We start from the raw sequence: 17,759 nt of genomic DNA, 5'->3' as shown, positions 1-17,759 counted from the left end.
TGTTCTAAAGTGTATTTGCTGAAAGTCAACAGTAACCAATTGAGGAAGATTTTTGCTGTTTTTTTTTTACTATTTACTATTTCTGCTTTTTCAGTATTGTTAGTAAAATATCTAATACCATCTATTTTCATAATCAGGAAAACAAAACATGGGCTTCTCATGGACTTTGGCTCATTCCGTGTGGTTTCAGGAGAAGATGACCTTTCAGAAGTGGACTCAGAATGAAAAAGTTAATGCTAGACACTGTCCCCCTCACAGCTCCTGAAGACCCACTAAAGAACTTGATTGGGAGGGACAAGACTGTATGTCGCTTCCATACTTGTTTTTAGAAAGCACCTAAATCATATGGAACAAAGTGGTAGGGTGGTTGTCCAGAATAGTGTTCTGGCACGTTGACTGGCCATGTAGACCAGCTCATCCCTCAATCAGACCGAATGTAAAGTCAGTCATGATGATGCAAGGAAAAGGAAACTATGGAATTGCTGTTTGTGAGTTCATGTTGTTGCTTTCCATGTTCCTCATCAGATTCTTACTGACTCAGGGCTGGATCCAGGTGATCTGCTGCTCTTTCTAAAGGCTGGTTCTGCTTTTTCTTGTTCCCCTTGTCTTCCTCACTTTCTAGGAGCCATCAGCAGGTAAGACAGGATTGTTGTCCAGAGTGAGAGCTGGGTCCTCATCTGTACCGCTGTATATTTTTATAGATACCATACGTCTGATCCTACACTTGGGACCCAGTCTCATTTGGAGTTAGACTCCCCAAATTTTATTCTTTCTTCTGGAATGGAAAAGCTTTTATAGATTTCCATCTAATGCTTTTTTAAAAGTTACACTTTCATATCTCAGATATCTGTCCCTGTGGGTGTTCACTTGGATTCTGAAAATGGAGCTAGGGTCTTGAAGTGGTTTCTGAATAAATAATGAAACATGTGTTCAAAGTCTGCAGCTCTTCCTTCTCCTTAACCACATCCTAGATAACCCGCCAGTGGTGAGTGTCATTTGTGTGAATAGATTCTCTAGTTTTAGTTTTCAAGGCTTTTTTTTTTTCATTCTAGCTGTCTGAATGATTAATGTGACTGGGAAAATACTGTTGACCCATTTAAATCATGTCAAACAACATCCATTGCTCATCTACATAATGAAATACACACTGAACATCATCACATCTTAAATGTGGGAGTCAGTGATACAAAATAATGTTTTACTTATGTAGCTTATGAAATAAAATATAAGACATTAGGACTGACTATAGCATTAAATATTAAACTATTCAAATGGTAATTGTCAGTGAAAATCACCTATAAACTGAAATAGCTAATAGCTTTAGTTGTTAATTAGAGGAAGTGGGGGTGGTTGCATGCAAGTGTGAGTTTTAAAAAGTCTTTATGTCAAAGTGTGGTTAATATTATTTGACTACTATGGGGCTTATTGTATATAGTTGAGTTGTTGAATTGTTAATCAGTAGTTGTGAAAATAACAGTTTGCTGAAAAAATGGTTTGACGTTTTTATCATGGTTTCATTAAACTGGTCCTTGAATAATTTTAAAGACAGCTAATTTATAGTTGAAACTATTTTGATAATGATCAGATAGCAATGATAAGCTTTGACTACTTGTGAAATAGTTAAATTTTGTAAAGACATGGTTTACACAGTGTTTAAATAAATGCAAAATTTGAAGGCACTGAATTTGGGTTATCAAGTTTCCATGGTTACACCTTTTCCAGTTATTTTGTATATTGTGTAAATAGGTCGTGAGTCACTGATAATTATTTGTTTTTTTGTTTGTTCTGCTGGCAATTCTGTGTTTAGCTGAATCTAATGCAGTTCACATGGCTGGCTTTGGTTTATGTATATTTTAGTGTTCGTGATTGACAGTGATTGAGCATTTCTTATGGAGTGCTTGCCTTTTTTTTGTCTTAAGTGATGTATGTTGGTAGTGCTTGAAATGTAAATAAGTTCTTCCTGTATCACTGTTTAATAAACAGTAATTTTTATGCAAAGAAGACTTCTTAGTGCATTTAAACAATGAGGTTTGGTAAGCACTAGAATATTTCTATTAAATAGTTGCACACTGAGACCAATATGTTTAAATTCTTACAAACTTTAAGTTACTGAGGTTACCAAGGACAACAAAACAGTTTATGGGTAACACAACATTGACTAAACACTATTTAGTAACATAAAAATTGCAGCATTCTGATCTAACCCTTAAAATTGTGATAGTAAACTTTATAGGGAATGTCTTCACTGCCAAGTGCAATCTTTCTATAACATGATTTCTCCCATCCTACCCTTTGCACAAATATAAAAGTTATTCTGTATACTAATGTGTTTGGAAGGATATGATTCTTCAGGAAAGCTGGGGTCTTTTATGACTCTGAATGGAAGATTTTCCTTAGGCCTCACAATTAGCTATCATCATTTTAGGAAGGCCCCACCAAGAACTCTCAGAAAATTCCCAAAAGTAGGCTGTGCATAATTTGTGCTACTGAGTTTAAGCATTCTCTCTGTACACTACAATCATGAGATGCTGTGTAGTTTGTATTTATACATCTGTAGTCTCATTTGATCATCAGAGTGGTCCTGTGATGAAGGTAGGAATGGCCCGGTGCTTTGGATGACGTGGTTTTGAAGTAGCAGCTTTGTGAAGTACTTTGTGAATTAGCCAAAGCACAGTTCGAAATTCAGACTGGTTTCTACCTACCAATTAGTCCATTTTAGAGTGACCTTCTCCCACAGTCAGGCAACCAGTGATCATATTTATCATTTACTGAGTTCTGCGAAGAAGGCCTTCCTGTTAACAGATAAGGAAACTAAGGCTTAGAGAGCTTAACTAGCTTGTCCAAGTAAACCAACTAGTACCTAAGAAGAAAGCCAATTTAAACAAGAACTCAAGTAAATATAATTAGGAAGGCACATTTTTGGAAGAAAATCTCATTCACTAGCAAAATATAAAGTGTTTTAAATTCCACAATATTTCCTTCTTTTTATCTCCAAATTGACTATGTTTTATCTAGGTATTTTAGGGTTGGTTTTCTTTTTGTAACACTCTGGTAGAAGTATAGTTCAAAAAATGTTCCATACACCTCACATTAGATGATAAGCATGTTTTAAATATTGCACACATAAAAGATTTCAGTGTCATGCTTATGTTGAGGACTTTAATCTAAAAATGAGATGATGAATTTGTCATTTCACCAAGTGTGAATAATCTTGGTCAATTAAGGTTTTCAAGTAAAATTGTGTTTTCAGTTGTACCGTTAAAGAGTATGTGTTTTGTTAGCTATGGTGGTGGTTTTCATTTTTAATCTTTAGTACAAAAAATAATGTTTTTATAGTTGAGCATCCATATTTGGAAAAAAATACAAGGGCTAGTTTGTAAACAGGCTTCTATGGGACTCTTTTTTTTTAAGCCTGCACCATTTTAATGCATTGCACTTTTTGCATTCATGCCTAACGCGATGAAGTGGTTATTTGCTCATGTGGTCAACTAAGTCTACACAGTTGAATTGAATATAAAATTATTTGTGGCAACATGACTACATCAGTCCAAAAAGCTGCCTTCAAAGTGTGGGAATTGCCCCAGGGAAAGTAGAAGGGAGTTTGGGGAGGTGGAGAAGGGAAGGGGGTATAAGTGGTAATGGAAGGAGACTTAACTTGGCATGGTGAATATACAGTAGTGTCCAGGTGATGTGTTGTGGAATTGTGCACCTGAAACCTGTATGATTTTGTTGACCAATATCACTCCAATAAATTCAATAAAAGGAAAAAAATAGTAGGAGAAAAAAGGTGCCTTCAGGTCATTTAGAACTTTGTCTTTTACTAAAGAAGTTACTATATATTTTCTCTTTATTTTTCTTGTGAAAATATTGCCCTGATGAATGATCTCAGCTTCTTTTGTCTTTAACCTGTGTAGTCAGAACTGCAGAAGCTTGCAAATATATTGTTTTCCTAGTGCTTTGGCTTTCTCATTCTAGGCTGTGATTATTGACCTACCTACCTACCTACCAATCCACTACTCCTATTGCCTGGTTACAGGGCAGAGACAAACTCGCACAATTGTCATAATAACCACTATAGGATTTGTATTCAAATGTTTTCTTTCTATTTCATGCCTTTCACTTGGAGTTGTAAAGTGAAAACATTCTCAGGAAAATATTAAAATGGTAGATTTTTGTGTGTGTGTATGGATACTGCAGTTTGGTCAGAGCTCTGAGCTATTTTATACCAGTTGTTTGCATAAATAACTTTAAATGGCTCATGAAAAGAGAAAAAATACATCTAACAATATAACTAGAGCATGTTGCATATAGAATTCAGTTGACACTATTGTAAGACAAAGACTAAGGTTATACTCTTTTCAAATGCTTTAAATACAATTGAAAAATATTTATATTAAATCTGTTACTTTAATCATAAACTAAAAGTCCCAGTGTTTTCTATCTTGGATATTTTTATCCAAATTAATATTTTGAATAGTGTTTTACATGAAAGTAGTGTTCATGAATAGGCTTTTGAAAAAAATAATTAAAGAACTTCCTTACTATATAAATTATTTTAAACTTATTTTTATATGGACTTTCTCTAAAATTGAACTCCATGTGTAATTTCTGTGAAATTGCTTTTTCTGATTCTCAATTATATGCTTGAATATAAAATTTGTCTGTTTTCCTCTTCTTTAACTAAAGTGTGTGAGGTAATAGGAATGTTTTTTTTCTTCAGAGACTTTGGGAAGTTGAAGTTTGCCAGATGTTCTGTGCTAACTTAGAAGTGTGCATTCTCTGGGTCTCATGATTGTGAAATTCTTTTTGTTACTTTGATGGAATGGCATTTGCTTTTGGTTCATTTTGGTGTTGTACTTCTGCTCTGATGAGAGCTTGTCTTTTATTCTGTATTTAAATGATACTACGGCATCCAGAAAATCTGGCAAAGAAAATGATATTTTGATGACATTTTCACAGGGCTCAACTAGAATGAATTATTACATTTTAACCATAGCCTTAATAAACAGCTCCTTTATTTCCCCTAAGAGAATACAATATTTCTTTGTCCACAAAGTGCTTGAGTATATGTATTGTTGAATTGCTAAAAAGCTGCTTTTCTCTAAACTTTAGCTGAGAGACAATGGGGTTTTCTAAGCATATACTATTTCAGTGTGACTCAAGGTTTTATGATTATAAAGATGAATTTAGATTAAGATTTTGAAGTAAACATTTTTATCTTAAATGGATAAATTTCACACAATAGCCCTGTTTTCTTTTACAAATTAATCATGTCTATGTAATTTCCACTTATGTACCAAGTGATCTGCTTTTAGTTTTAGATTTTGAGTTCTTACTGTAATCATTGACACCCCTCCCAGCCTAAAGAAATTTTTTTCTAGGCCCACAAACATGAGTCTACTTTATTAAGTAGGTATGTTCATTGATCTCTGTTTCTAGAATAGGTGGGGTGTTTTTGTCTCCCAGAAAAGGGGGCCTGCTTTTCATTTAAGTCATAGATCCCTGGGTGCTGGTGTTGTCCATTAATGAATTATAACATATCATCTAATTAGCTTTTGTAAAGAAGCAAAATGAAGTATTTTCCTAAACCCTTTCTGAACTTGTCACTGATGCTATGCTATGCTATGTTATATGAGTTGCTATTGATGAATTTTAAAAAGGAGGAGGGATGTAACATGGAGCCAACTTCCTGATGGAGCCTTGGGGAAGGTCATGTTTTGCCATGACCTGGGCATCATTCTTGAATGTTGTTATTATTGGAAGAGAGTGCCCTCAGGCCACCACCCTTCCTTTCCCCAGAAGTACTCTAACTGGCTGACTTTCCAGCATCTCCTCTAGAACCAAGACTCCCAGGCTCTGCTCTATGGCCTGGTGATGAATTCTGACATCCACGGGCTGGCATCTGTGGTGAAGACAACTATCTCACCTTCATTTGACTACTTACTTTTATTAGTAGTAGTGGCCCAATCTTTTTTAATATGAGAATGGTGAGGTTTCATAGATACTGCAATTTAGAGCTTTAAGCCACTACAACAAATTTTTATGTTTCAGCATAAAAGTGACTTGTGATTTTTTTTTTTTTTTTGTCACTTAAAATATTTCACACATTTCTTTTTTCTGTGGAATCTTTGTTACTGTTTTAGCTATAAATTACTTCAAGGACACCACTGTTGGATGTCAAATAGAATATTTCAGATAAGTATTTATGCCAGTATACTTTAGACTCAACTGTGTGCTTTATTTTGAGCATTAAAGAAAAATGATCTGTTTTCTAATACCTGCGTAACAACTGGGCCTGCATCCTCCTTATAAATGTTGTTTAATAAATGCTGTAGTTTTATCATGCAAAGGCTATTGCCAAATGCTGTTAATTAGGGGGGAAAATGTTTTTTACGGGTTTGTGAAACAGATCCACTCTTCTCCTTGTAATGGCATCTTAGTTTGAAATCCAGGAAGCAATGGTGTATGGTGTCCATGTCCATGATTTCCTGAACTGGAGGAAAAGTGTGGAAAGCATCTGGGGAGACGGAGGCTCTTTACCAGCTTGTTTCCTGTAAGCTCAATTGGAAGACCTTGTCTGTGCAAATAGATTTCAAAATAGAGCCTGCCCTTTGACTGTCTCCATAATTACATGGCTCGCTCTGTATTTTATTTGGCAGCCAGAGCAGTTAACCCCTGGAAGGAAGGGGCTGATGGCATGGCCAGCTTGGCTCCCCAGACATGTCCATGGGAATGAATAAACCACTGTTTGGAGAAGCCCACAGCTAAAAAACACACCAGAATAGTCTTCAACTGAACTGAAACTTTTTTAAAAACAAGCTTAATAATGTTTATTGTGATTGGTTTTAAAACTTACTTTGTCCTTATTGTGTAGATTGTAGAGAGCTATTAATTGGTTTTTAAAAAATTGGAGTTGTGGGAGTTCCTTGTTGCTTTGATGTAATCAGCATCTGTCAACAGAATGAATTTGCTTTTGTCTAGTTTCAAGGGCCCTTGTCCTTTAGCTTTGCCCAATCAGTATCTGCTTCAGCCTGGGGCATTCCCCTAGCTGGGTTTTTTTCTTCTTCTTCAACAACAAATGCACAGGTTATTTCTTGTGAAATGTGAGCTTCTCTTCTGCTTTATAGTCTCCTTGAAATGGGAAGGAACCTTCAATCTTCTCATTTGCTTTTGAAACATATATCTTAGTACTAGATTATAAAAATCAATGATAGTTATATCGAGTGATACAGGCTATTTAATTTTCCTTTTACAACATTTGTGCAAGTTATCAAATCTATCAAGCAGACAGTGTTTTAGTCAAGAAATATAAGGCCTGGATGCATGTGCACTGTTCTCTTTTGGACTTGAAGCACACAGTGCCGTAACAGCCTGAGCTCCTACTCTGGGTAATTGGTTGACGTTCACTAAGTGTGATCTTTCTGTGGTCCTAAATCTGCCTTGAAAATGTATTTCTATGGTGCAGTCCCCTCTGAGCCTACTGTAGGAAGCAGTATTTCTAAACAGTTAAAAATATCTGTTTGCTTTTTTTTAAAGTTAATGTATTATTTAAACAAATCATTTGGTTTAAAGTTTAAGTTATCAATGAGTGTAAGAGCTGTATTTGAAAATGAATTAGCAAAACATTGTTGTTTTCTCTCAATAATCATAAATCATTTAAATCTGGCAAGCATTCCTCCATTCATCCAAAATAATTGCCTCCATTTGTAAAATCAATTAGATGTTGATATGCTATAAATAATAGGTCTGTTACTAGACTTTGGCATTTGCTGATCATTATGAAAAAACATATTCAGTAAGACATTTTACAGGTGTCTTTTAAATTGCACATTATCTCTGGTTGACATTGTTGGCTAATGTAAAGTAGTACAGGCTACTTTATCGTGTTGTTTTCTACTCAGATATTTGATACCTCTGAAGTGTAACATAACTGGGAATTGATGGCACGCCTCAGGGTGAAAGTGCTTCCCTAGAAACGTACAATGAAAAATATAGATATTGGTAGCCCACGCTTGAATACAAATGTACTTTGTTCAGTTTTACAACTGTTTAAAATAATAAACATGTTAAATGTCTCTTTGAAAGTTAATTCAGACCTCTCCCTTAAAAATACTTGTTGACCAAAAGAAAACTCGCATTTTCAAGGGTAAAATCGGTTTAATTAAGGGTCATTGGTAGAGGTGCACATAAAAACCCAGGGCTCAGGGGGTGAAATGGAAGCGTTTCATTATGTGGTATAGAATGCATGAGCAGATAACAATTAAACTGGACCCTGAGTAAGAGGCCAGTAAGTATAGGGCATGTTTGTGCAGCAACATAAGTTATTTAAAATGCATTCCACCCTCCGTCATATTGAATTCTGTAATCCCACCTTTCAGACCTAATCTGTAAAGGGAAATAAAATGCAGCTTTTAGAAATTGATGCTATTACCAAATATAAAAATATTTAAAACCACAACCTAGATTTTATTGCAAATACAAATTTAAAATATGAAAAGTATGCTGCAGGATCCAGAGAACATATAGCAATTTCAGGAGACGTCCCGGCTGCACAGTGTGCTCCTCCGTGACGTGAAAGAAGCAGTTGGCTATAATTTTCCATGTTTAGCTCAAACTAGGCGCTGATAGAATTTTTGTGACAAAGAAAATAATTCTTATTATTACCTTTGATAACAGTAAATATTCTAGTGTTCATAACAAATAGCATATAGATTTACTGCCTAAGAAAATCCTACATAGAGGTTTCTATTACCTAATCAACAACAGCACTCACTACAATCATGTCTTTTAAGATCAAATTAATCCAAAGCAGCTCCTTGCAGATCTGGGGCTCTCCTACTCTCCTGAGGTTTCTGATGGTTTTCTCCTGGCATCTCCTAAACTTCAGATTAGCCAGCTTGCCCCTTGCAATAGCTAGTCACACCCGAACCTTGTTTCCCTAAAATAGCTTTAACAAAAGAGTGGTATGCTGTAGGCCCTGAGAAAATAATGGTGCCCAGAGACAGAGAGACCATCGCTGTGGCTGGTAAACCCAGCTGGTATCCCTGCCGCTGATGATCGACATCGTGAATCAAATTAGCTGTAATATTGAAGGTAGCCAGTTGGAAGTTAGGTGTAGTTATAAGAAGGTATCAGCAATGCTTTTTATTTATTTATTTTCAAAATTGATACATAATTGACATATAACATTGTATTTGTTTTAGGTGTACAAAGCAGTGCTTTTATAAAGAAAGGAAATATATAGGAAACTCAAAAACCTTTTCTAGAATGACCTGTAGCAGATACTGTAGTTTGGTTAACCTGTGACCCTGAATATCATTGGGACTGAGGATTTTAATTTTGCTCACTCTGCATTTAGAAAATTTGTTAATTACTGTTTATTAATTATAATATGATAAAGTTGAGGATCTTTCCTTCTCCCTTTTTTTTGGCCACATTAATTGAAGGACCATTATCTTCAAAAGGCACATATTGACCTAAGCCCGTGTCTTCATTTCACCTTCGAAAACACTAGCTTTGTTTTCCTGGTTTGTAATGAATAGTTAGTGGGATAAACACGGTATGGTACCTTGTTATACTGTTACCTTGTAACAACATTTATAGGGTGTCTTTTATCAGACTAAAAGAAAAGATTTTACTTCAAATAAAAAACTCTCTTGTGAAAGTGGAATTGCAAAGTACACTGCCAAACCATAATTGTCAACAAATGTTTGTCATGTGTGACTGTCCCTGCATCTCTTCGGCAGTGAGCCCATCATTTGGCAGAGCGGGTACCTGGGCAGCACTGTTCATCCTAGAAGTGAACGTCTCAAAAGCCTCATCTGGATATTTTGGTAGAGGCCTGAAGACTTCATGGTTAAGTACATAGAAAAAAATTCCCCCTATAATGACTGTGTACTTGAACTTGATAATACTGATAAAGATTATCTCTCTTTTGTGTTATCAGCCACATTGAAAAAAATCTTCAGGAGTTCCTAAAACTGATCAGGGCCTATATCATCCTATTCCCTGGGATGCAGCATGACAATCAAATGCTGCTGAATGAAGGCATCAATGTCAGAGCCAAAAGGGACCTCAAAGGCTAAGAAGTCCACCTCTCCCATTTTACTAAGCATCCTATGTCAGTGCATAGCATCTGTGGCACCAGTAAGCCCTCAGTCAGTGCTCACTGTTAATGTCACTGCTCAAGGTCACAGAGTTAACTCTCAACAGGACCAGGAGTAGAAGTTAGCTCCAATGCATCCTCCAGTGCTGTGTTACTCTGGCCTGTTTTTCATCGTATATGTCACCATCTGATATAATCTAGCGTATCTGTTGGTTTGCTTTCGTCTGCGTCCCACCACAGAATAAGCTCCACAAGAGCAAGGACTCTGTCATGTTGTCCTGCCTGTGTCCACAGCGTGGCGTATTGGAGGCATTCAGTGAGTAGCTGTTGAATAAAAGAATAAATTTAGAGGGCCACAGATAAAAATGTTAAGTAGTTGAGAACGGAAAGGAAAAGAAATTAGCATTCCTGGAGCACCTACTTTTTAAAGATGCTTCATATATATGTTATCTCAGCTCATGCTCACTACAGCCCAGTGGTTAGAAAGCACTGCTATTTCCGTATAATGGTGAAAAAAGAGGCTCAGAAGATTTGGTAACTCAGACCTGTCTGACTTCAACAGCTCACGCTATTTTCACTAGCACAATGCTTCTCAATTAGGTCGGTTCTAAGAATTTTCATGAAAAGTACCTTTATTCTAAATGTTGGCTGATCCCATGATATTTATTTTTTTCATGATTAAAAAAACATTCTAAAGAAAAGCATGCTGGCGGCTAGAGCCCCTGTACGTTGCTGAAAGGCAGCTTGGAGTGGCAGACATAGCCTTGGACTTGGACTTAGAGGACCTGAGGCAGGGCCAGCCATTGACCCATCATAGAGGCTGAGCCTTACTGCCTCATCCATAAAATGGTCATGTCAACAGCTCCTGCTCACCTGACAGTGGGTAAGAGATAATGTATGTAGAGCACCTGGCCTTTAACCACTATTTATTGTTGCTATTTCTATCAGTGTTGTCATTATTACTAGTAATCATAATACATACATACTTTTCTCAGTAAAGGATGTCTTTGGTCCGACCTACCGATGCAGTTAGGGGGCCCATGCTCATAGATTGGTTCCACCTGAGTGCGTTGCTTTAGCTGGGACCCAGATTTTCCATTCCATATTCACAGACTGCCCAACCAGCTTCTCACTGAACCACATGTTTGGTCAACACAAGGAGCTTGTCTTGAGAGAGTGGATGGATTAGGTCAATCCATAACCACTTTTGGAAAAATAACTTGATAATAGTGTTATAGTGCCTTTCACATTTTCTGGGTGTTTCCATGTGTGTTAGCTCATTTTTCCTCATGCGTATAATACAAGTAATATACTTTGTGGGAGCAACTCGACTTGGTTTCCCTCAGCTTTTGCACATCCCCGGGGATGTTACCTTTGTGTGGCTCACTGTCTTCAGCTGTGAAATGGAGTAATAATAGTTTACAACTCATCGGGTTCTCAGAAGATTAATGAGCTAACATATGTAAAGTGCCTAGAGCAGTAATTGACACATAAGTGCTCAGTATTAGAAGCTGTAGCAGAGCCCGTGTTTTCTTTCTTATTTTACTTTTTAAGTGTTCTGGACGAAACTATCATATATTGGGTATCTACTAAATGCAAGGCTCTTTCACATATTGTATTCTAATTAATTCTTACCTGAGACCCAAAAGAAGAAACTTGCTCAGGACCACCCAGCCAGCAAGTGGTAGAGCTGAGATGAAACTCCAGACTTTTGTTTTCTAACCGTCCGCTTTTCCTAGGATGCTACACTGATACTCATGTACCACTTGACAATCTTGGAATAGTGATGTCTTTAGGGAAATATTGTACTTTACAAGCTTTTGAGAATATGTACATACCTCAGGCTACTTTTTTAAAACTAATATTACTGACATTTTGCCTGGCACTTGGAATTATTTAAAATAATATCTAAAACACCTCTGTAAGTTTAATTCAACAATATTAAACTGAACTTTATGGAAGAACGTAATTGAGTAAAACTTCTGGCACTCAATCACTGACCATTGGAGTTTGTTTGCATCCTGGTCTTTTTCCAAATCACTTAGAGATCTTGGGTTTTGAGGCTAGCACTCATCTGCAATTCATGGTACCATTATGTTTCACAGCTGAAAGGTTGCTCTAAGCCAGTACTTCTCAAACTTGTTAAAGCACAGACTGCTGGCCTTATCCCAGAGCTTCTGAATCAGTAGGCTGAGGAGGGGCCCAAGAATTTGCATCTTTTTCCATGCGATGCTAATACTTCTGGTCTAGGTACCACATTTTAAGAACCAGTGCCCTAGATCAGGAGTTGGCAAACTTCTGTAAAGGGCCAGATCTGTCACAGCAACTCAACTCTGCCCCTGTCGCTCAAAAGCAGCATAGACAATTGGAAGCAAATGAGGGTAGCTTTGTTCCAATAGTCTTTATTTAGGAGCACTGAAATTTGTATTTCACATAATTTCATATATTACAAAACATTGTTTTTCTTTTGATTTTTTCAACAATTTATAAACATAAAAATCACTTTTAGGTGGCTGGACTGTATAAAAAACAGGCAGCAGGCCAGGTTTGGCCTTCGGACTGTAGTTTGCCGACCCCTGACATGCAATTATGATGTGTTGGGGGTTTTTAAAACCACTCTTTTAATTATAAAAGTTATGCAAGTGTTTTTTAAAAATCTAACAGTATAGAAGAAAATAAAATGACTCAAGAAGTCTTCGTCCCCAGCCCCAATCACATGTCCCAGAAGTAACCAGTATTGATGAACATCAATTTTCAGAAATATTTATAGGCATATTCAAGCTTATATAAATATATAAGCTCTTTTTACAGTAATGGGCATCTTATACATATTGTTCAGCATTTGCTACTTTCCTAACAGTGTACTGTGACTTCTTTCCATATCAATACTTAGAGATGATTTCGCTTATTCCCTTTAATAGGTCCATAGTTTTCTGTTGTGTAGATATACATTTATTTCTATTTAACTGGTTGAATATATTTAGCCAGTCCCCTACTGATGGACATTTGGGTTATTCCCCATTTTTTTCTGCCACAAACAATGCTGCAGTAGGATTCATCTTCATAGATCCATCATTGTATAATGTCTGCAAGGGAAAGTCTTAGGAGAATGAATTGCTGAGTCAAAGGATATGTGCATTCAAAATGTTGATAGATATTTCAAAATTCCTGTTGTGCGTAATTTAGGACCCTATATTCATTTTCTTTCAGGGTTACACCCTACATTTTTGCTATCTAGCCTTTATTTGGCTTGAGCGTTCATCACAGTGAATTTCAGTATTATGCCTCGCTGCACATGAACTTAACACAGAGTAGTAATCCGATCGAGGGCAAAAAGTGCAGCTGGCAATTTGTCCATGATTCTTCACGGCTTTAAAGAATGAAAAGCCACCCAAACAGTGCCCTAAATCTCGGGTCATCCAGGACATTGCTGCGGAAAGTACCACAGCAGAAATCGTTCTTTTTATAGACCTGGTGCTCAGCAGATGTTTCTATATGTTTGTTTCCCATTAGAGTAGAGTTTTCCATTGTCAAACATTTATGTAAACATAGTATTAGCTAATAAATATGCTGTGCTACTATTGTATTAGAACTGAGAATACCACTGCTTTTCTTTCTGTTTGGGGCTTTTCCTTTTTGAGCCAGTAAAGGATTAGAATAATGATTTAATAGTCAACAATGCAACATCTTAAAATGTAGCATTATGTTAGGTTTGGTTTTTGTTTGTTTTTTTTTACTTAAAATATGTCTCTTTCTGCTCCTAGGTTGTCATAGAATCTTCTCTTCATCACTCAATCATATCTACTTACACAAGCAGTCAAGCAGTCAACAAAGAAGAAATTTCTTTTTCCGGAGACAAAGAGATATTTCACACAGTATAGTTTTGCCGGCTGCAGTTTCTTCAGCTCATCCAGTCCCTAAGGTACTGTATCGCCTATTATCTGCTGCTTTTTCCAGCCAAGATAAAGGTTAGCTGCAGAAGCAATCAAATGTTTTTGCACCTTTGATTTCTAAGCTATTTGAATCACAATTTTTAAATTTGGTTTGTGATTGTAAATTGTAATTTGAGAAGTTTTAACATGCTGCAGTTCTCTAATGTTAATTTTTTTAAATAAAGAGCTGAGCTTACAACTGCTTAGCTTACTTAGAATTAAAATTTCCACCATGCAATTTTTTATATTAAATTTTTAACATAAAGATAAAACTACATGTATGTAGTTTTTGTAGATTTTTAGAGAAAAATTGGACTATAAAACTGGGATCATTCAGGAGAGATTACTTGAAACTAATACACTAGGTGTTTCTTCCTAAAGCCTGCTCTTGTATTTTTCATGTTATTAATGCTGCTGTCTTTGAATCTCCTTTAGAGTAAACTAAAGAAAACCTCTTGTCTCAGCATTCTTGACTTTTTTCTAGAGATTACAATTCTGTGGAAAGAGAGTCCATCCTTTTTAAAAATGCAATATACAGGAAGTGTGCGGGTTATTTAGGAAGAATGAGAATAGCTGAAAGAAATACAGATTTGTCACAAAAATCATCTGCTTTCTCCTTTATACGTTTTTTACACTGAACCCATACTAAGGGTACTGTACTTCCTGAAGGTGAGTGACTCATTTTTGTGGCAAGGGCTGACAAGACAGGCCACCAGAGCCTAAAGTATGTTCCTCGTATTTACTTAGTTAGAAAAGAAAAAGAAGTCTCTGGAGAGGGGAATGTATTGTTTTAGAATTTCAGTGACAGCCCAATGGCTCTTCTGCCTGTAGTTGTAACCTGGCCAGATCACGAAGCAGACAGGAGCACAGAGTCTATGGGGGAGACTGGGAGCTTTTGTGGACACTGGGGGAAAGCTGTAGGTGAGAGATGCTCATCCAGAGCTCAGCTGTGGCAGCCCGAGCAGTGGCATTACCTATATCACAAAGGCCTGTCTAACACGAGAAAGGTGAAGGTCCTTAAATCCTGCCTGATGCCCTTCCAGAGCTGCTGTGATGTCAATTGAATAGTGATTTCTCTCTCAGCTTCTTGTCCCCAACTCCTGTGTAGCCTTACTGGGTACTATCAACAATGCTTTACATAGCAGTTTCTGTAAGTAGTTTGTAGAGAGCTGTGCAAAACTTCAGGACTGAGAGAAGCTGTGTGTGTAAATAGTGTTTATTTTCTGAATACTGCCCATGGATTTAAGTAAGTGATGGGGAATGTTCTACAAGGGTAAGCAGAGTTGAATGTTTTGAGTTTGGGGGGATACTTTGTTAGTTTTTGACAAATGATAGAAATGTTCTAGGTATTTTTATGTACTTAAAAAGAAAGAGAAAGAAAAGAAACTTGTTTTTTTTTATTCTCTAGCCCCTTATTATTTTGGGTACAGTTGCGAAGTGTAAGGAAAGTGTGTATGTAATAGGCTTTGGTGGCCTTGGCAGTCAGCCTTTTACATATATTCATTAAGAGCGGGCGTTGTGAGCTATCCTTTGCATAAATTTTATCTCCGTGTTAAGAAGATGAAAGTGCTCTTAATTAGCCATTTGACAATTTGGAAGCTCCGTTCTGTATTTCATCAATGACAGTTCGCTTCCAAAGGGGTTGGGAGAAGGAAGAAAAGAAAACTACTGTTTGTTTTGCCCAGAAGCCTACTTCGGCCCAGTTTGACTCAAAGCCCACAAGGTTAGCAGACCGGCAGAGGCAGCACTGGCAGCAATGTTAAGTTCAAAAGGGCAGGGGAAGGAGCTGGGGCCGCCTGGAGGCCTGTCGTGCTGGCTGCGGAGGTCGGCGCTCGGCAGGAAGGGCAGAGCCCCATGAAGCAGGAGGCTGTGTCCGAAAAAATGATCCCATTGTCGTGCGCTGGGTTCTGATCTTCATTTTCAATCCTTTTTCCTCAAGCACATAAAGAAGCCAGACTATGTGACGACAGGCATTGTGCCCGACTGGGGAGACAGCATAGAAGTTAAGAATGAAGATCAGATTCAAGGGCTTCGTCAGGCCTGTCAGCTGGCCCGTCATGTCCTCCTCCTGGCTGGGAAGAGTTTAAAGGTGGCGTCTCCCCAAACCGCAGGGCGCACATGAGGCGCAGCGAACCCCCTTGTTTTCCCCTTTCCCTTTACATCTTTTGTACACATCTAATTTGTTAATAATTAAGTAAAGTGTTGGGATGGGGGAAAGGGATTGCAGTATTTTATGTATTTACTCAAGAGATCATTTAAAATCCAAGCTCAATTTTAAATAGCAGAATTCTCGAGATGCTTTGGGCTCAGTCAGCCTATGCGAGTTAATCAATGGCAGCCAGCTTTGACTTCTGCCCCCTTCCTCCTGCCTGTAGTTTATGCTTTTATTCCCCACATTATTTCCGTGTGCTTGAAGAGTTGCTTGCCTCCGCCTTTGTCTCCTATTTTCTTTCAGTAGCTCTGCAAAGAAAGATCACCAGATACACAAAGATATGGGTAATAGAGCAATGTAATTATGTGCAACTGTCTTACTACAAGATTTAGTTCTTTCAGAATAATCTGAAACACTCTGCTATATAAGGATCATAAAAGAAAATGTGGGCCTGTAGTTTCCAGAAGGTGGGCAGAATTTTAGAAGTGAGACTCAACAGTGAAATCACTTAGGGTGTCAGCTGTGTCATAATCTTGTTATAGCAACATAACTAAGCATAATGTGAATATAAAATAATACAAAGAAAATTATTGAAGAAACAGTTAATTTTTAATAAAATATTTTGTTTTAGAATTTTATTCATGATTTATGAGTTTTGAAGATAGACTTCGTGTGCTCACCAACCTCGATTATAGTTTTCTTTTAGTTTGGCAGCAATTGGATAGCTTTTAGTAAGAGAAAAATATTTTTAAAAAGCACTGACCTATTTAAATATAAAAGAAATCAAGATCAGTGAAAATGATATCTGTAAAAAAATGTATCAGACTCAGTTTTTTAAATGATGATCCATAATCTCCATGCCATTGTAACGTTCCTCTGAGATATAAAGGTGTGGATTGACCTACTTTTCAAGCTTTGTCATCTAAACTGATGAGCCTTTTGAGTATTTATTTATATGCTTCTGTTAGCCCAGGTTACTAACCATTGAGGAAGAGGAAGGAATTGCCTAAGAACACATTCTTGAAATTTTCAGGCTAAAAAGGAGTCATGTCATTTAATGACTCACAAATTATCTGAAGGATCTTAAGAGTTTAAATTTCCATTTCCTAATAGTCCATAACACCATCATATACTTAAATGATTGTCTCCAAAAGGCACACTATCTAGGATTTTAATGTTAATCATAATTAATTAACATTTTGTACTACAAGTTTATCACAGTAGATTTATACAGTCTCACCTGGAAGTGCTGTAGCTAAAAGCATAGTCAGTAGATTACAGGAAATGTCTTCAACTGTCACTGCACAATTTCTTTATTTAATATTTTAGGTTGACATGACAACTGAAGAGATAGATGCTCTTGTTCATCAGGAAATCATCAGTCATGATGCCTATCCCTCACCTCTAGGCTATGGAGGTTTTCCAAAATCTGTTTGTACCTCTGTAAACAACGTGCTATGTCATGGTATTCCTGACAGGTATTCATTGCTTAATAACATATTGTTCCTTTGGAAACTAAAACATGAAACTAAGATCTCTACCATATGGTGAAAGACACTATTGTTTAATT

The 17,759-nt window shown here is 36.9% G+C and overlaps 1 protein-coding gene across 7 annotated transcripts in view; it reads left to right on the top strand.

Moving 5' to 3' along the window:
- METAP1D (methionyl aminopeptidase type 1D, mitochondrial) overlaps window positions 1-17,759 on the top strand; it is a 61,805-nt gene that overhangs the window by 29,904 nt on the left and 14,142 nt on the right. For 4 of the 7 annotated variants that reach the window (XM_081143329.1, XM_081143330.1, XM_081143332.1 and 1 more), the window contains exons 2-4: window positions 13,870-14,027; window positions 15,977-16,126; window positions 17,519-17,667. In XM_081143329.1, the coding sequence (XP_080999455.1) occupies window positions 13,870-14,027; window positions 15,977-16,126; window positions 17,519-17,667 (457 nt within the window). Of the gene's footprint in view, window positions 1-9,746; window positions 9,856-13,869; window positions 14,028-15,976; window positions 16,657-17,518; window positions 17,668-17,759 lie in introns of those variants that run through there. The other 3 variants (XM_081143335.1, XM_081143331.1, XM_081143334.1) reach the window with 3 other exon arrangements.

This window comes from Miniopterus schreibersii (genome assembly GCF_964146895.1).
Source record: "Miniopterus schreibersii genome assembly, chromosome: 7".
NCBI lineage: Eukaryota > Metazoa > Chordata > Mammalia > Chiroptera > Miniopteridae > Miniopterus > Miniopterus schreibersii.
The sequence above is the reverse complement of the archived record's forward strand: the minus strand, read 5'-3'. Positions and strand labels throughout refer to the sequence as shown.